The following is a 19817-nucleotide window of genomic DNA, read 5'->3' as shown; positions in this document are numbered from 1 at the left end:
GAATACCTAAGTGTCAGAAGAGATATCCGGTGTGTCTCAAAGAAGTGAATTAACCAAGTTTAAACTTAATATACAATGTGTTTTCCCCTGAATTTGTCAGACTTCAACTAGCTGAGAAAGTGATTTTATAATTAGCATTCAATTAACATTTGCAACTGTATCTGCACTTACTTGTTTTCTAAGCAAACATCCACTTTTACTAGCCTTCCTAGACATTTCAAAACATTTCAGATCAATCATATGAAATATTCACCCAATAGATTAGGCTAGTTTAAAAGCTAAATAAGTTAGGACAGTGGTTTTCAAACCTGGGGTCCATAGCCTCCCTGGGGATCTGCAGACTATGTCTAAGGAGTCCACAAAAGGCAACTATGAAACTAAAGTTCCAGATCCCAGAAAAGGCATTCCGTTTTTCTGAACAATCAAAAGGATCTGAATATTCCCACCTACAGGTCCAAACCCAGAAGTGTTGTCATTACCATAAAAGCCCACAGTTTAGCATCCTTTCTCATGCTGCATCAAGTGCCATGCCAAGCACATTCAACATTTATAGTTAAATTCTGTACAGTCAGTTTTCAGTATAAGACTTCTATGGTAGCGGTCTGCAGCTCATAGGCTGAATTTCTAACATGGTCTGCACCTCCATTCGAAAAATTTTAGGGATCCGCAAATGATTTTCAACCTTTTATTCAGAGTTAGGAGGTAAGCAGTTTATTCCTCCTGTAGAAGGATGTGTCAATCTATATATAGCTGTATTATATCAAACAGCAGCTGTTTTGCATGGGTTGTCTGATCATTGGAAACATTCTGAAATAAGATTAAAAATAATATTTCTACTTCACATCTGATTTATTTGTATTTTCCCCCTTTGTATGTTTCAACAGTAATTATTCTTGAATTTGCATCTTCCAGGACTAAAAAGAAGTCATTGTTAGTAGCCTAATTTCAAAATATAAGTCACCATTCATGAAGCAAGAATTGAAAACATTAAGGAAGTGTCTGCTGTAAAGAGGTCAGAGACGAAACAAAACTAGGTGCAGGGCAAAAACAGGGAATTGGTCTTCAAGGAGAATTTATTTTCTTTTTAAATTCTTGTACTGGTTAAACAATCATTGCAGCCTTTCACTGTCCAAGAAATAAGAATTAATGAAAAAATAAGCAATATTTTATTTCAAAACAGGTTTTGTGGTTTGTGTTTTACATTGGGGTGGCTTGACTGATATTAAACAGATCTTCTCAAACACAAATTAACAAATTAGACATGGCATGAGACACATACAAGTAGTTTCTGCTAAAATGTGAATAATTAGATCCACCTCTATGCCAATTTTTTACCCTTTCATTGGAGATACTGACTAGTATTTTAGTAAAAGGGTAAATTTTCAGTAAAATGTATGGGGTAATGGGAGTTGTGCAACAAATTTCACTCCAAAAATGTAACCCCAGGCATATGGATATAGGCACTCCATCTCTCAAAATGAAGCACTTGTTTTTGTTTTTCAGTCATCATCAATCGTTGGCTTGATTGTCACTCCTCTTCTAATCTGCCCCCAGCCAATTAAACTGCAAAATGAAAAACAAGTTGAAGTTATCTGTAATTGTGTTTAGAAAATATCCAGAATGCATAACCTTTAGTCGTGTTTGTATTGGGAGTATTCACACAGGTTTCAGAAGTTCCTTAACTCCCCCTTTCCCTCCTGCACACTACAAAAACTTAAAGACCACTGGCTGCTGGAAGTGTAGGGGAGGGGAGCGTAATGGAGACAGCATAAGCAAACAGGACTTTTTCTTATGCTATGGGATCATTTTTTTAAAATGTGCTGTTGAACAGTGAAGCACACATGCTAAGATTTTACTTGGCCATAACTGTATAGTTAACTGTAAATGAAAATGTGTTGATAGCTTGATTGCTTTCCAACATGCGTAAATGTTTGCATTACTTTTAAAGGGAAATGAGAACACCTTAAAAAAAGGAATATAGTACTTCAATTTTTGAGGTCAACGTTTCTCACTGAGGGTGTAACCTGAACACCAAGCTGACACAATTCTCAAATTGTTTTTACAACTTGTACTAGATGATGCAGAATCTTCTCTCTCCCCACTCACTACTTCCCCTTACACACCCACTGCTTTTTTAAAATCCACTAACTCTTTCCAGTAGCTCAAGATGCAGCTTCAGAGAACGCTCTGAAGACTACAATATCACTTTTCCAGCCAATAGGTGGTGCATATATTTGATGCAACTACCTTTAAGACTCTCCCAACTCCTTGAAGGGAGCTGTGAGAGAATCTGATATTAAACTTGTCTGCCATCACTCTGGGATCATACACCTTTCAGAACACAATTCCTTGAAGAACAGTGTATGTTGATAAAAACGTAACTGAAGTAATTAATCCAGCATTTCCAGCCTTTCTAGGCTGGAGCTCACAGTTCTAGCAGATCCACACTCAGGCCCTTCATGTCCCTGGTGTTGTTGCTGCATTGTGCCTATTTGTCCATTCTCTCTGTTTTAACCCCTGTGCCTCTATGTATGAATACTTTCCATTTTATCCTAACTGCCCCTCCCCATTTTCTCTCATTCACTTCCCTAGAGAGTCTGAGGAAGGGAGGGTCACAGAGGCAGAGTTTTCTTCCCCTTCCTTTGTACCAGTTGTGCCACACTTTTCTCCCTAGTTAGATCCTTCCCAGTTTGTTATTTACCCATCCCCTCTCTTGCTTCCCTCTTTCAGTTCCTTTCCTGGCCTGGTTTTATTTTTTCTCCTTTCCCTTCTATGATAGTTTAATTGACAACAACATGTGAAAACCTGTGCCACAAACAATTCTAATAAAAGGACGCTGTGGGGTGCCAGCTGCACCAACAAGAACAATCTGTGAGCATTCTGATGAAATACAGATTTGTTTCAAAGGAGGGGAAAAAAGCAGAGAAAAAAAATGCACATAAAACCTAACGGCTAGCCAACCACAGATTTGACTAGTCATTGCTGGGAAATGCTGCTTATCTTCTACTCACAGAGCAGCCCTTCAGCTTCCCCCATTTCTCTCTAGGGGCTCATTCCTTCCTTGTCTGCTCAGAGTGCGCTCTTCTCCTAGCTACTTAGCAGCCACTCCAGTAATCCCAACTAGCTACCTCTCTCTAATGAAGGCATTTGGCTCCCTGCTCTGCCTCCTGATGAGCAAAGCTACAGAGGCAGTTGCAGAAACAGCTGCAAGGTGTAGCTGCTAAGCAACTGCCTACTACAGTGATCCAGAAAACTGGCCATGATTATTTCCCATAACAGGTGATCAAAACCTAGTATGTCTCAGTCAGATGAGAACTACTGGGAGGTATGTTAACATACCTTTATTCTCCCTCAGTGGGAGAGCCACACAGGAAGTGTAGGGGACATCCCTTTTTCCCTCATGTTTCCCACCACACACACTTTGCAAAGCTGCACTGGTAGTCACATGCACCTTGAACTGCTGGGCCCAGCCCCACACACTGAGAATTACTGCTTTAAGACAGTGTCTTAAATTTATCCTGAATTTTTATTTGGTCTTTGACATCAGTGGATTCAAAGTTCCTTCTGTTAGTATTACTGAGATATGGCTGTGTTGTCAAGTCATAACTCATGGCATCAAAAAGGTTTAATTTGCGCATTAATGTTAAGCAGCATGCAGTCTATCAAGTATTGAATTTTTCATTATTCCACTTTTAACATTTTTGAAAAACGTGTTCCACAAAAATGGCGGTCAGGTGCTTAGAGAATTTAGAGGAATAAAAATTAATTCTACAACAGAGGCAGACAGTAGTTGTCAGTGCAACACTGTAACACGGAGAGGTTATCTTGTCACTGTAATGTCAACTCACCGCCAGTGTTTCTCAACTCTTCGACTAAGGGCAATTTTTTCTCCTACTTCTGTGCACACAGGGTTAGTTAGCACTATCTTGCCCAAATCGGCCTTCACTGCGCTAACTCTTCCTCCAGTAGACAAGGATCCTATATTTACCATTAGAACTTCATTCTTGGATAGTTTTTGCACCTGAAATAAGATGTAAAGAATTCTTTAAGTTTTACTACAAATATGCAAATAACTTATGAAGTCAATAGCATTTTGCAGACAATATCTTAAATGAAGAAAAAAACAAAAGCTTTTATATCTGACTGCTACAGCCACATTACCCAAGAAAAATACAAACAGAAAGGGAGGCAAGCACCAAATGTCTAGGACCTTGCCCCACATGAATATGGTAAAACAATGTCCATTTTTAGACACATGGCAAAGCGTTTCTCATTTTCATACTGATGCAGGAGAAATATAAGAGGGCTCAGCACAAGTAATGTTCCAGGTTACTTGCCTCAGGAATAATCTATAAAAGTCAGTCTGCTTTTTTCTGGAAAATAATGGTTTTAAGGTTGCATAAACTATATTGAAAGTTGAAGTGTCTTACCCCATAATTAACATCAATATAAAACAGATCCTTGTGCCTTTCTTTCACCAAATACAGCCACCAAAATAATTGCTCAATCCAGAGTTAGTCACACAGAGAAAATCCAAAATTACAGCAACACTTCCTGCACAACACAGACATGGAACCTCATCCAATAATTCCTGTATCAAGCCCACAACTTTTGAGTTATAGCATCTCTTTTAGAAAGTTATTTAGTCTAGATTTAGATACTTCAAGTGAAGGAGATTCCACCTCATCCTTAGATAGGCAAAAGTATTAGGATATACATGAAGCTAACAGGTTCATGTATGACTAGTTCTGCAGCTGATGAATGGAGAAGAGAATATCAAATGAGAAAGAACAAGGATTACCAGCATTTTTGGAAGCAAGGCCAACTTTAAGATTCACAAGGCTTCAAATCGCTTTAGGTTAATAGGATATGAATTACCTCTCTCTGTGAAAGGCATTCTTACGTAGTATTTAAATAGACGCATGCCAATGTTTTCCCCCTCCGAGATGCAAACATTGTGTATGGAAACCAGGAAGTAAGGAAAGATGAAAGCATGCATAAATAGAAACGCTTACATTTTATAATAGAATTGATGTCCAGGGGATCAACAGCATAAAAGCTGCAAAACAGAAAAAGTCTGACAAACACTTTTAAAACCAAGTACAAATATACTAACCTTTGCAGCTTTCTTGTCTCCTTCAGTGCGCACACCTAGCAGTCGCCTAAGCAGAAAATAGGAAATTTCCAACTCTGTGAATATTTCAGGGAGTGCTCCAACTGCACCAAGAACCTGCCCCACCATTCGGTCAGCCCGACATAAAGTTGGATCAATTTTAGTACCGACACCTATTAGAGAACAAGGCAACTTCTGAGGAATAATTGAAAAGCAATATTTACATGCAAATACATTTAAAGGAGGCCTATAACTGAAATTAACTATTATTCTTAGCAAGATAGTGAACATCCCCACTATCCAGCTCGAGATGGATGTTCAGCACATTAAGAACTGAACTCTCCTGTTTATTCTTTTTCAGGAACGGTGAGCTCTAACCAGCTGTGATATAATACCCCAGGATTCATCATGCTGCTGGAAGCACGGATAACACAGAAACCTGCTGGAGCTGGCCAATGTAATTTAGATAAATAGATACATTTTACACTATTTGTCACTGTTTTATAAAGCTTCAACATATATAAAAAAGTACGCATGAAAGCCAAACATTAGAATTCCATGTAATTCTGCAATAAATTTTTCTCCTGATTTTTTTTTTTGGGGGGCTTTTTGTAGGAAGTGTACTGTTCTGTGAAACCAACAACATTTTCAAAAATAGGCATAAGGAGAAAAGTCTCTTAATTAAAAAATATTCTTACCGATTAGGCCTCCTGGAGCAGCGTACTGGAGATCATTGTGTTCTGCAAAAAGTGATACAATTTTGGAAAAGATTGGCTTGCACATTAGTTTTCCTTCACTGTCCTTGGAGACGATACCAGGTCTGACTTCAAGTTCCTGGCCTACCTAAATACAATGGAGAAAAAGTGGTCAGATGCTTGTTTCACCAGAGTACAAAGTTAGCTGGTGGTGGGAGATCAGAGTTATTTTTCCAAGAATTACATAAATATTAACAGCACTGGGGCTGTTACATCACATAGATATAGTGATAATACCTGGAAAATCAACAACTTTTTAAATGTCTGTATTGCACAGGTAATAAAAAGGTAATTATACTGTCTTCAAATGTACTTTAAAAAGTTGATTTACCAGATGATCACTCTTAGCTTTAGGCCATTTAAATTCTACCTTATTTTAATTTAAATATTTTCTAATACTACAGCAATCCCATACAATATACCACTGACCCAGTATATGAAAAACCAGGTATGTAACAATGTAGTTCCACTGTCCAAGTAAAAGATCAAATCGTATAAATGGTGAATAAACTTGATTTTTTAACTTTCCAGTTTAATGATCAAGGATGTTATTTAATAAGCAGAAAAGACTTGAAAACTTGTTCTGTTGACAGTACTTCATACCAAACCAAAGTATTCAGTCATATGTACTTTTAATGTGGAGACTGAATGCATAGCTACTATATACCCTTTACCTTTATTTACATTTATCAGCACCTTGCAAACTCCACCTTTTAGAAAAAATTTACCAAATAAGTATGTACCTGAAATAAGGGGAAACTACACCCTTATTCATTGCAAGGGAAAGAAAGGGAAACCACTATCAACTTTGGAAAAAAATCACTTCTGTCCATTAAAAAAAATTACTATTGTTACTAGTAAAAACCTAAGTTAACTATAACAAGGACAGAAAAAGATTTGGTTTCAGGGGTTTTTTTGGGCATGGTCAAATTTCATTGTTTCGAGTTTCTGTTCAGCTTTTACACAGAAACAAAGCAAAGGAAAACACTGTAAAACAGGTTTGTGAAAACATGACCAAAGACAGGAGAACTCGGAAGCAGGTAGTAACTGAAGCTACTTTTAATTTTTTTTTTTAAAACTGACTGTATTCCTTTAAGCTTCTTTGTATTGACCATGCAGAAACACCTCTTATGTACCTACTCATTACAATATCTAATGAGGTCTTTGGAGGAAAGGGGGAAAAAGTAGCTATTACCTTTAATACACCTTTTAGAATGCTACCGCCAGCTACACCACCCTTAAGGTCATCTACTTCACATCCAGGCTTGTTGACATCAAAAGATCTAATTACTGAAAAGAACACAAACCCCATTATGAAGGTATATATAAGCTGAATTAGTGACACGATGTGTCATCATGCTATGCAGTCTATTGCATGCAATTTTTTCATTAGTTTTTAAATATTACATAAATCATGGGTCAAGTTAAGCTGTTAGACCCAAAACATGTTAACACATTCTGGCAAGAAATATCCCCCATATTTTAAATATAATTTTAATTAATTTAGTTGCCAGTAAATAAATTTGTCACAAACTAATGAGCATTTAAAAATTATTCCCAGAGCCAAGCAAACATTAGAGATATCAGTGCGTATAGAAAGGAAGTAATGCTGCATCCATCTTTATTAGAAAATAAACTATTTGCCAAATGGAAGAGAACTAAACCAGAGGAAAATATTATTTGCAAGCTTTTGCTAAGTAAAAGAGGTAATCTTTAAGCATTATTCTACAATTTCTTGTGTTCAGAAGTGAAAGTACAACATTTAAACTCCTGCATGCTTAAGATTTAGGTAAAGGTAAATGAAAGAAATGTGTGCTTTAAAATTAAAAGACCTAATCATGGTCCCACTGAGTTTTGGGAGTTTTGCCACCGACTTCAATAGGAAAAGCTTTTCCTAAATCCTTTCTATTGTAGGCTTTCCTGTTTAAGTCAGTTCTCTTTTTGGAACTGTATTATATCAGATCCTTTTAAAAATGCTGAACACTTAGAGAATACTAAAGGAAATGCTAGCAATTGTAATTGAAAATGACCTTTGCTTTTTATCCTCATTTCAAGCAGACCGAAATAGTTAAATTCTATATACACATATACTCTAGATCTATTTTACATAAAACACAGAAATCTAGTGTGGATGAACTGAATAGTGAGATGTTCTAAAAATGAACAAAATCCAATGCTTTAACATTTATGCCTAAGTGACATAACATAATATTGAAGCATGCTACTCAGAAAATTGACTATGAAAAAATGGCACCCTACCAGCATATCCATTCCTTGTGTCTTCAAGTCATATCTATTTACTGTCAAGAGTTTTAACTGCAACAGAATGCAGCTTGATTTTCAGACACCAAAAAGTTGTCAGAGCTTAGCAAAGTAATCTAACCTATAAAGAGCAAATCTGATTTAGAAGTCACTCTGCTTCCTCCCCCAGACCTGAAGAGCCCTGTGTAGCTCAAAAGCTTGTACCTTCCCCAACAGAAGTCAGTCCAATAAGATATTCCCTTATCTACTTTGTCTCTAAGATAAATTACCCATTTTCACTGCTGTTTTCATATTATAGCCGCATTTTAAATGTCCAAAATCAAAGTGATTAATTTATATAGTTATATAGTGTATATATACACACACAACACTCATATTTAAGATTTCAGAAAATAGAGAAGCTTGAAATTGCTTGCATGCTAAATGCTCCTCAGACCCTCTTTAGAGCATTCAGCACAGTGCTAATATTGGGAATAAGGGGGGCTAAATATATCGGTAAGCTTTAAAAATTTACATACCAATAAGTCTTGGTTCTGATGTGAAGTCTCGCAATGGGACTGGAATTTTCTTTACTATATACTCACAAACCACCTCAATGTTGTATTTCAACTGTGCTGAGATTGGAATAATTGGAGCGCCTTCTGCAACTGTACCTACAACAAAAAAAGACCTAGTTTTACATCAGAATTTATGGCGGCATTTACCAAACTGTATATAAATATTCATGCTATGTGAAAACCACAAATGGAACTGCAGGGACAATTCCACATATCTCCTCAAAGCAGAAGTCCATAAATATAAAATGACAGAAATGTCAAGTCATATTTCTTTCCATTTTTGCTCAAATTAAACCACAACTACTCTACTAGGTAGTACAATATGGCTTATACATTGCCTATGGGTAGTTCTGTGTTTCAAGTGGGAGGCCTATATAGTTTGTTCACCAAGTGAGCTCCGGAGGCAGTGTTTTACTCTACAGAGAATCTGCTTCACATGTGATAATCAGGAGTGGCATGACATGAGTTTCAGCCCTGTAACCCTGAGATAAACAGCGTATGTACTGGAGGGGAGAAGTAGAATTGTGCATGTATGCACTTAATGGGCAGAGTTACCACAAAGAGGTAAAAATGAGATTCTTCATGAAAACAGGTTTGGAATTAGATCCCTTCACCCCATACTCATGAGACCAAAAAGTTGTAGATTTTACAACCTGGCCAAACTGCATTTCAGCAGAAACACAACTTGGAGTGATTGTAAGCAGACCACAATGGGTAAACCTATCTCTGGATGAGGGTTGTGAAAAGTAAGAGGAAACCGAAGAAATTAGGTCCAAGATGCACTGAACAGAGTTGAGATATCCTAGAGAGGATGAGAAATCTAAAATATTTGATACAGCAGCAGCCATTCCAAGTTAAGGTTGCAATGAGATTTTTCTTGAAGACGAAAATCCCGATTCATACTTTACTGATTTAATTTAGCTTTCAAATTTGGCACAGTAATTCTTTAGGAAAACAATGTTCTACAGTTTTTCTAGTGAAATATTTATTAAATTCACAAAGCTCCCTTTTTTGAAGTTTTACCCTGGCTTAATCACATTTCCTTTGAGTTTCTCTAGCCAAATAACTTCAGCCTCTACAAAACTTCAAAATTCACACACAAAAGTACCTTGGACTTCAGCCTCTTTTGAGATTTTAAACACATGAGAAGTTGTACCCCTTACACAAGGAAACAATTTTGAGCTATGCAAAGGTTATCTAATAGGACTGCTCAAACTTGTCAATGACATCCATTTTTTGATACTGCTAATCTGCCTCCATAGCTGAGCTTTTGCCCATACCGCTGCTGAGCCAGGGAACAAGGCAAAGCGGCAGAGACGTTGGGGAGAGGAGAATAAAAATGAGAGGGCTTTGGGAAGCAGAGAGAGGGGTGATTTTCAGGAGTGTGTGGAGTTTGGGTCCAGGGCTCATGGAGTGAAAGCCCAATGTTTCTGAGTCAACGTTTCTACACCTGAAAGGCTCCCCTAGAACCACTTGGCCCCTCATACACCACAGCAACAGCATGATAGGAAGCCCATGATGTTGAGATGAGGATAATTTGGGGTTTACAAGAGGGAAGAGACTCTGAAGTCCACTGGAGACTTAGCTATTGCTACTGGTTGTATGCAGGTGTTTGGATGCTACAGTGAGGAGTAGCACTGTAAAACCATAAGACAGTTAGATAGTTTGTGCTCGGTGGGCCTGTAGTGGGAGAGGAGCTTAACTCTGACAAGTCATTTGTCAGTGAATGGGCTGTGTGTAAAGGGAGACACAAGGAAATGTGTGAAAAAGAATGTGTGAGGGAAAGAAATGAGGACTAGGAAGAATTCAAGGTGCCCAATGACTGAGGTAAGAAGAGTGGAGACAGGTAGGCTATCAACAGTGGAACAGACATAGCTGAGAATGGGAACTGATGAACAGATCTCGCTGGGAATTTTTCAACAAAATGGTTGGTTGAAGCACTTGAACCTGGGTTTTCCACATCCCAAGTAAGTCCCTTATTTGCCTGGTCCTGTTGGAGCTATTTCGTTTGTATAAATAATTAAATATATATTGGGAAAGAGAGACTGACTCTATAGTCCATTGTTTAGGACACTCATCTGGGATGTGAGACACTCTGATTCAAGTAAAGCCATTTTACCCCCAATTTTTGTGTGACTAGGAATAATTCTTAAAATCCACTAATCATAGCAGTTTGGAAACAGAATATAATTCATATTTGAAAGAAAAAAATCTTACGGAAATAACTAGAAAACATAACCCATTACACACAACAACATTTTTTTTTAAAAGCTACAAAAGCCTGTCTCATCTGCTAATTCTTTGAGTTGGAAGTCAGGCTATCCTGACCAGTTAGGCTGACATGAAAAGAGTTAACTCCCAGCACTGAAGAATTACCGAGTACTGCTAGCAATGACCGCATTCCTGCTTCTGGAAACTTACCTTGTACAAATGCAAGAATCTGCTCATACTGTTCTTTAGCCTGGCTCTCCTTTACCAAATCAATCTTATTCTGTAGAATTAGAATGTGTTTCAATTTCATGATTTCTATAGCAGCTAGATGTTCAGAGGTTTGGGGCTGAGGGCATGACTCATTACCAGCTGAAAGGGGAGAGGAAAAAGTAATTATGCGCAGTCATCTATAATAAGGATACACAAATGCTCCTACTGTGAGGACATCAACCATCTCATTGTGTGCTTGAAAAAATATTGCTTACTTAAAAGTCATTAAGTAACTAAATGTTTTAATAACTTAATATTTTAGTGCATTTTCATCATTACAGACACAAAAATGCCAAGAGCCCTAAGCTTTAATGACAGACCAAAAATTCAGGAAGTACTGATTATTAAGGTTATCAGTATGGTTTGGGTTCTACTTCCAGGAAGTCACCTTTCCTCTAACATGCTGTTATGATAGTTGAGCTCACCAGGGGTTTGATCTACTGAGGGGGCATGGGGAGGGGAGGAATTATTAGTGGAGAGATCTGACAACCAGAAATTACTTCTCCTACCCTTTCAGTTTGAAAAGACTAGAATTGGCTTTTGGGGTATATAGACGTCCATCCACTCACGCTTTTGTCAGAAGAGTTGACGGGAACTATGTTTAAATTTATAGCTCAACTTCATATTTGAATTTTATTTAGTTTGACACTGGGCAGTTTTATTTGGTAGATTGTGTACACACACAAACAAATGGTGAGTGTGTTCTACTAAAAATATATAGTAGAGGCCCATTTATTAGACCCTCCATTATCAGCTTTGTAGGTCCAGAACAGGCAATCTCTCCAGTAGCCACTAGATGGCGTGGCAGCCTCGCACTTCCCCATTCTCTGGATTATCTGAATTTTTGATGATCTGATCTAGCCCCCCCATCCAATTAGATCAGATAAACAGGGTTCTACTGTATCTTTCTGCCACTGACTTGCTGTATGGCCATGGGAAAGTCATATAACTTCTCTATGTCTCAGATACCGCCTGTGTAAAGAGTTATAACAGTGATCACCCTGTTCTGTGAAGTGCCTTGGTGATCCATAGATCAAAAAGACTAATTACTACATATTAAATATTTCACCATCTCAGACACTTAAAAACAATAGTAACTTGATTATATCGTTTCATTTCCCAAGTAATATATGGTCTGACCAGATGTAACATAATTCACAGTTCAATTTATTTTGGTGTTGCATTATTATACTATTCCGCATATTTATAAAAATAGAGTTTAATTTATTTCACACCCTTTACATACCTGCTGTCAAATCAGATTATTGAAAGTTCTCCCTAAGTCAAACAGAAAGGTTGGGCTAGATAGGGACTTTTGATTTTGTCTACATCACAATGGATTTACTATTGCTCTCCGCCTCATCCCACCCTACCCCCTCTCTTTCGGACATGAATACTACATATTTAAATTAATAGAAAAGGCAGATAAAACAGTTGAGAGAAAAGTAAACCTGCTCAGTAGGCCTAAGCATCTCCAAGATGAAAATCCAACTTTACTGTACAAGTAAGAACAGTTCCAAAATTTCATCTGAACCCACCACGTCTCTACCATCACCCAAATGGTCAAATATCGCTTCAGCTATTGGACTATTAAGTGGCTGTATTTTTATGTTAAAATTAATATTAAGTGGCTGTATTTTTATGTTAAAAACAAAACTCAACTTCCCCATCCCAAATATTACCTATCAAAAGTAGCGCTGCATCCATGACTGCTGCACCGTTCAGCATAGTAGCCATCAAAATATCATGGCCTGGACAATCGACAAAAGAGACATGTCTGTTGCATAAGGAGGATAAACACAAAAAAAACAAAAGTTATCACCAATGAAACTGAATGGTTTGCATGAAGTGACTAGTAGGCACATAGGTTAAAATATGTACAAGAACTGTACATTATTTCAAGACAAACATGTAGAGGTGATTTTTTTTAACTCTGCTCATGAGAACATAAATAAATGAAAGGACGACTCGTTGAAATGTTATGATTTAGAAAAATGGTGACAGCACTACATGTATTTGATGGGATATAATACTTTGTCTTTCAGAAACTTACAAATAAACCATGCACAGTTTAATGTGTCAAACTGAGAAGACCCATGCAGGACATAGCACATTCCCCTTTTCCTCCTCTCATCTCTTCTAAGAGCTGTCTCTCTCCACTTCTTTGCTTGCAAGGTTATGCATCTTCATGTTGGGCCTAGCCAGAACTGCATCACATTTCCAAGATGTATTTGTAACTGTCTAGACCCAATCTTTGGGCAAACATTGTGTAGGCTAAAATAATCATGGCATTTCAAGTTTGTCTGCATTTAATGGGGTAATCCTTACTTTTTGATAACATGCCACAGAAAACGGATTGTCTGCCACTTCAGTGACAATATTAAAAAAATTGACTGTGAGTATAATGAGCAGTATGTTAAAGAAAGCAGTGTTTATTGATTTCTTTCAGTACTAGCTTTCTAACTATCACAATTCACCAAAATATTCTATTAGAACTATTGTTCAGATTGAAAGGAATCTGACAAAAGCAAGGAAACTCAGTTATGGGAAATCATCCTCTACACTTAAGTACAGACCAGGCCTGATTCTATAGCCACCTTTGTGACTATTTTCATTTGAATAATCCCAATGAAGCATCACAAATAATTCCTGAAACTTTTAAACTTGCTTGCTGACCATGTTACACTTTATCAGGAATTGTATAAACAAGTGTCTCTCCCACTGTGCTCCTAACACACAGCCAATCCCAAATTAAGGTTTAACATTTCATAGGTTCAAATTAAAAATCCTTAATGTTTTTCTATCTCTGGAAAAATATGACAAAGATATATATTAGGTTACAGTCTAAAAATAAACTTAAAATTTGTTCACACTTCTGACTTCAAAAGTTAATTCAGGTTACAAGTTAAAAGGATGCCTTTTTTATTCAACAGCACTGCAAGCAACATGGGATTGGAAAGTTAGACTATGTTTTTTCCTGTTGTGTATCACCACCAGTAAAGGATTATTCAGGTCAAATTATGTCCTCAGTCACATCTATGCAATCTCATGCTCTTCAGGATATCTGGATACTACAGTGATGGATATATTAGAAATGCCAACATAGAAGTTGGGCTCAGCAAACTGCAATTTAGTAAATGATGAGAGAGCCAAAATAAAATCTGGCACCTTCTCTCAACTGTATTGACTCCTCAGAGCTAACAGGAGTAAAAAGTAAAAAAATTATTTATCACTTAAGTAAACAGAGGACTGAATATACAAACAGACTTATGGAGGAATAAGGTGTCTTTTTTAAACAATCGCTTTTTAGAGCAGAAGTGTAATTCAACTATATTCAGGAATTATAGACAAAGCTAAAGCAATTGAAATTACTCAATACAGATCAGTCACCTCACTAGTTTAAAATTCCCTTTGGTCCCAGGAATATCTGTAGGGAACTCATCTGGTGTACTACTTCCACAGGACCGGTAACACTCAGGTCGGGAACAACTGGGGTCATCAAGTTTGTAAATCTGCAAATATAAAAAAAAGTTTACTCAAGCAGTGGTCAGTTAAGTGCTTTCACATAGAACATCATAAAAAGTTAACAAAAAAAATCAAAATAGGTACATTTGCTAGATTCATAGTAATGACTAACCTTAGCATTGGCATAACCCAGCTTGATGGTGATATTTCTTTCCAGTTCATTTTTGAATCTAACAGTGTGAACTCCAGAAATAGCTTTTACTACTGTTGACTTTCCATGGGCCACATGACCAATTGTGCCTACATTTTAAAAGCAAACAATCAATGCACAAAATGTGTAACAATCTTCTACAAGTAATACACAGTTACAGAGATTTGTAAAACTTTCAACATCAATATCAAGGACCCAGTTTGCACAAGAACCCAATTTGCCTGTGAGCCCAGAACTTCCATTGTAAGCATGTACAGATTTCTTAACTTGCTTTTTACAGTAACCAACTGACCCTGAAATGAGCTCCATGTGGACAGACCCTGGCATATCCACATGGAGCTCATTACAAGATCAGGGTTTTACTCAGGCAAAGCACCTTTCACTTGAGAGCACTCCTGCCAACCACCCACAGAAGTACACTTCCTCTTTAACTAAAAACATCTCATTTCCAAGATCTTATAACGCAGTAGTCAACTTGTACAGTAGTGGCCTTCTTTCAATGTAAGAAGGGCTATGTCTACACAGACGGCGGCAAATTCGCCGCCGTCAGATTGATTTATCTGATTGATTGAGTGGAAGTGGAGAGCTGCTCAATCGACCCAGAAATTGATGCTACTAATCCACCTCCACCAAAAAGAGTAACACTGCATTGGCAGGAGGGCATTTCCCGTCAGCGCAGCAAACTGAAGACACCGCAGTAAGTAGAAGTTAGGAAGTTGAATTTGGTGGCAAGTGCAGACATAGTCAAGGACTTGACAGGGCTCCTTTTGTGGATTGTTAACACTAATATTTAAAAGAACACTGTCTGTTAGTTTAGGCCCAATGGTTGTTTTTATAACAACTTTCAATACAAGTGTTTATTAATTTTCTCTGTTTCAGTTAGAACAGTTTTTTGTTTGGATTTTCCCTATAGAATTTTAAACTAAAACTTTTTAGCACGATGCTAGTGCAGGGGTGGCCAACGAGTCAGAAACGAAGAGTCAAAAAATAGATGTAGATTTCACAAAGAGCCACACCTCTTACCCTCCTCCGAAAATTCAGGCTGATTCCTCAATTTTGGAGGCAGCTGGTCAATTTCACTTACTGTCTCAAAGAGCCCCAAAGAGCCGCATGCCGCTCCTGAGCTTCATTTACATAAGCAAAGAGCCACATGCGGCTCGTGAGCCGCGGGTTAGACATCCCTGTGCTAGTGCATGACAACCAGGACGTGTTACAAAAGCATTTGGAATTAACTTTGTTCTTTCTTACCTATATTAATTGTAGCTTGTCGGCTGATGACTTCTGGTGAGAGAGGCGTCAGCTTTGTAACATTCTATAGGGAACAGATTTCATAATTTATTTATAATGTACCTAAATATTCAAGAACCTTCAATAAGACAGACACAGTATTCATCTAATAATTATTCTGTTAACAAAACTCTTTAAAATAGATCTAAGAGCTCATAATATTAGAGCTCATAATACTTTTTTAACAGTACATAAAATAGGAAAGGAAGAAAGAGAACTACAAAAAGGTATACACAATATACGTTACCCACTATATACTAATTAAAGAGGACAAAATTAGCAAGCAAACTTTTAGGCTACAAGTAAAACAAATGTAAATTTAGATTTTTTTAAATAGCTGTTTTTTTCCCAGTTGGTGTAGCATGGGAAAGGTCTGTCACACAAAATCTCCTGTCCTTATAACAAGGCATTTTATCTTATAGATGCTGTTTGACACAGTCCAAAAAGAATATTTAATTATAAAATATCTATGAATTATTTTAGGCATGTGAATGTCCTCTTATTCTACTTATGAAACTATTTATAACTGATGAGGTCTTGACCCTATATTGAGCTCCATGTGGGTGAACCCTTGAACCTCTAGATGCACTGTTGTGCCCATGCAGAGCACCACTGAAGTCAGTGCAAGATCAAGGCCTACATTTGTATTTTAAATAAATGTATGCACAAATATACATACACGAGAATGCTGGTGTGGATCATACATTGTGGGCACTAATGCTGTTTATATACGTTAAGTTGTGTGTAGAATATTAAAATAAGTTTACACTTGACATTAGTTGTGCAAGATCTTGAACTTACTCATAACATTTTGTCTTGGTAGTCTCAACAGTGTCCGCTGACTGAATGGTCACAGCAAGTGACTATTCTATTCTGTGCTCAAAGAGACGATTCCCCGAAAAGAGGGTTTTCCCCAGTACATTCGAGTAGAGGAGACCTTTTTACATCACTAAGGGACAGTCTACACTAGAGTTTTGTCAACAAAAGTCAGCTTTTGTCAACAAAATAGTGGAGATGTATATATTCAAATGCCCCTCCCACCGATGTAATGCTCTTGATATGCCGACATATTAAAACCCCCTCAATAAGAGGTGTAGGGCTTACGTTGGCATAGAAATGGTAAGACACTGAGTTCCCTTACATGGGTAGTTAGCTGCTGGAGCCCTGAATCTGACAAGAAAACCAGCTGGCAGCTGGACCCCAGCTGCCAGCTGGGAGCAGGGAAAACAGCCCCTGGCAGCTTTCCCAGCTCTCAGTGGGAAACAGGGATGGGAGAAGCCTGGTACTGGTTCCTGGTGAGGAACAGGAAGTAGGCGAGGCCAGCCCACCAGGAGCCAGCCTGTGGGGATTTGGGAGGGGAGCTGAGAGACCAGGCTCAGGCTCCCCACACTGCCCCTTTTAGGTCAGTGGAAGTGCTCCTGGTGAGGATGCACTCCACTGACCCAAGGAGAGTAGTGCGGACATCAGCAACTGCTCTGCAGTAATGCAGTGGATGTAAGTCAACCTATGTTATGTCGACTTATTTTTTGAGTACAGACGAGGCCTAAGTACTTTATTATCTCTGGGCAGGACTTCCATCTCCACTGCTGTCAAACCAGCCCTATCCCAAGGCACCTTAGTCACATCGTTTTTGAAGATGAAAGGTACTGACACGGACAATGCTGACTGACACAGCACTGAAACACGAGCTCCTCCGTCACACTTACCTAAACACCTAGATTAAGCCTAACATGGGGCATCGAGCCTCAGAAACACCAAAAACGGTGGAGCCCGGGAGCTAAACTCTGGTGTCCGATGTTTTTACAAAAAAACCCGATGATTCATCACCAGATGAACGGCCCCCGCCTGCCCATCCCCCTCACCGCCCCCGCCCCAACAGCGCCTCCCGGGCGCCTCCTCGCCCCCCACAGGGCGGCACACATCCCGCCCGACACCCGAGTCTAGGCTCAGCTCAGCTCCCCTCCCCGCACCCCGGGGGCCCCGGAGGCTCGGGACGGAGGGGGAAGCTCCTCGCCCACCGCCAGACAGGCTGCGCGCAGGCTCCGCCGCCCGCGGGCGCGCTGTGCTCCCCGGTCCCGCCGCCGGGCGAACCGAGCAGGACCCCGCACCCCAGGGGCAGAGCCCGGCCCCCCGCGCGCGGGTCTCACCAGGCTGGCGAGGTCCTGCCGAGAGAGGTGCGGCTGCCCCAGAGTCACTCCCGCCTCGTCCCCCGCCATCTTGCCCAGAAGGAAGTGAGGAGCCCGGGGCGTCCGCCTGAGCCCGGCGCTATATGGGCTGGAGGGGCGCCGCCCGCTCCGAGTCCGGCTCCGCGGGCTCCGCAGAGAGCACCCGGCTCTGGTTTCGCTGCGCTCTGCCCTTCGCGGCTCCGGTGCGGGCTCCGGGGAAGCGCGGCGGCGGAACAGGCGGGCGACGGGCAGCCCCAAGAAGGACCCCGAAGCCGGGTGATGCAACCGGCACCGAAGGAGAGCAGCCCTGGCCCACGTGCGTGTCGTGCGCCGCACTGAATCGCAAGAGAGCGAGGCCGAGAGAACTAGAGACAGACAGGGCATGCGCAGGGCGCTGGCTGAGTGCGCAGGCGCGGCCCGACCGCGCTCAGCTCAGCTGATTAGCCCTAGCGCTAGTAGCGGAAAGGAAGTAAGGGAACGTGGGAATTCTATTCGTTCAGCCTCACTCGTTCTAAGCCGCTGTGGGTGGCACAGACTAAGCGGAGGACCCCAGCACAGCTTTGAGGGCCTTACTAGATTTGGGGGCTTCCTGGTGCCCCCCAGTAACAGTTTGACAATCAGAAGTTGGGGTCTTCTCTCACTCCAAAAATATGACTGATAAATCATTAGATTAAAATAAAAATAAATTGTGGGTTATTTTTGTCTTTTGGTTTTTGTGCCTGTGGGTTCACGTTTTTAGTCTTTTCTATACAAGCCTGGAGGAATGGTAGGTAGGTGGCTAGAAACTTAGGCCTGGTCAACACTAGAAAATTAGGTTGGTTCAACTACATCAATCAGGAGTGTGAAAAATCCACCCACCCCAGCGATGTAAGTCTCCTCGTAGATAGTGCTAGCATACTGAAAGAATTCGTCCATGACCTAGCTACCACTCCTCAGAGAAGTGGATTATCTATGCTAATGTGAGAGCCTCTCCTGTTAACAGGTAGGTTTACACTTAAGTGCTGCAGTGGCACAGCTGTGCTACTGAAGTGTAGAGACAAGCCCTTATTTAAACAAGAAAACAAAAGTCTGAGATTCTCACATAATCACCTGACTCCTCCAGGAAGAACACCAAGTATTGTTATGTGCAGTGTTGCTGTAGCTGTGTTAGTCCCAGGATATTAGAGTACTTTTCCCAGACATGAAGAGCTCTGTGTAAGCTCAAAAACTTGTCTCTTTCACCAACAGAAGTTGGTGCAATAAAAGATATTACCTCATCCACCTTATTTCACCAAGTATGAGATTTGCTATAAAATAATAATTATTGATGACAGTGGGAGCTTTTTCACAGTGAATACAGATATTTATTTTGTGGTAGCACTTACAGACTTCAGTCAAAGGAGGACCACATATAGTGCTAGGTGCTGTACAAACAAAGTAGAGAGCCCCTGCCCCAAGGGGTTTACAATATAAGTGTATAATGTGGCTCTTTTTTTAAAACAGCAATTGCTATGAAATAAGTCAAATTTGTATTAAAAATCA

At 39.6% G+C, this 19817-nt stretch overlaps 1 protein-coding gene across 1 annotated transcript; it reads right to left on the bottom strand.

Moving 5' to 3' along the window:
• Positions 1–1054: 1054 nt before the first annotated feature.
• Positions 1055–18620, bottom strand: EIF2S3 (eukaryotic translation initiation factor 2 subunit gamma). Its single transcript, XM_067545047.1, has 12 exons — positions 18279–18620; positions 16093–16156; positions 14806–14933; positions 14559–14680; positions 12851–12945; positions 11109–11267; positions 8649–8783; positions 7064–7158; positions 5812–5956; positions 5117–5286; positions 3849–4021; positions 1055–1563 (listed from the first exon to the last, which is right to left on the bottom strand). The coding sequence occupies exons 1-12, from the start codon at positions 18345–18347 to the stop codon at positions 1500–1502; spliced, it is 1419 nt and encodes a 472-aa protein (XP_067401148.1). The 5' UTR covers positions 18348–18620; the 3' UTR covers positions 1055–1499.
• Between the last annotated feature and the right edge of the window lie 1197 nt (positions 18621–19817).

The sequence above is a fragment of the Emydura macquarii genome, unplaced genomic scaffold (genome assembly GCF_026122565.2).
Source record: "Emydura macquarii macquarii isolate MOO-44397 ecotype Brisbane River unplaced genomic scaffold, CSIRO-AGI_Emac_v2 contig_1043, whole genome shotgun sequence".
Taxonomy (NCBI): domain Eukaryota; kingdom Metazoa; phylum Chordata; order Testudines; family Chelidae; genus Emydura; species Emydura macquarii.
This window is presented reverse-complemented; position numbering and strand designations above follow the sequence as displayed.

What these genes read in the sequence shown, in the direction of transcription:
- EIF2S3 (XM_067545047.1), bottom strand. Translation starts at nt 18,347, where the DNA reads ATGGCGGGGGACGAGGCGGGAGTGACTCTGGGGCAGCCGCACCTCTCT. An exon ending in ACAAGCTACAATTAATATAG is followed by an intron (nt 14,934 to 16,092) that starts GTAAGAAAGAAC and finishes TTTAAAATGTAG; the next exon opens with GCACAATTGGTCATGTGGCC. An exon ending in GAGACAAGAAAGCTGCAAAG is followed by an intron (nt 4,022 to 5,116) that starts GTTAGTATATTT and finishes ATCTTATTTCAG; the next exon opens with GTGCAAAAACTATCCAAGAA.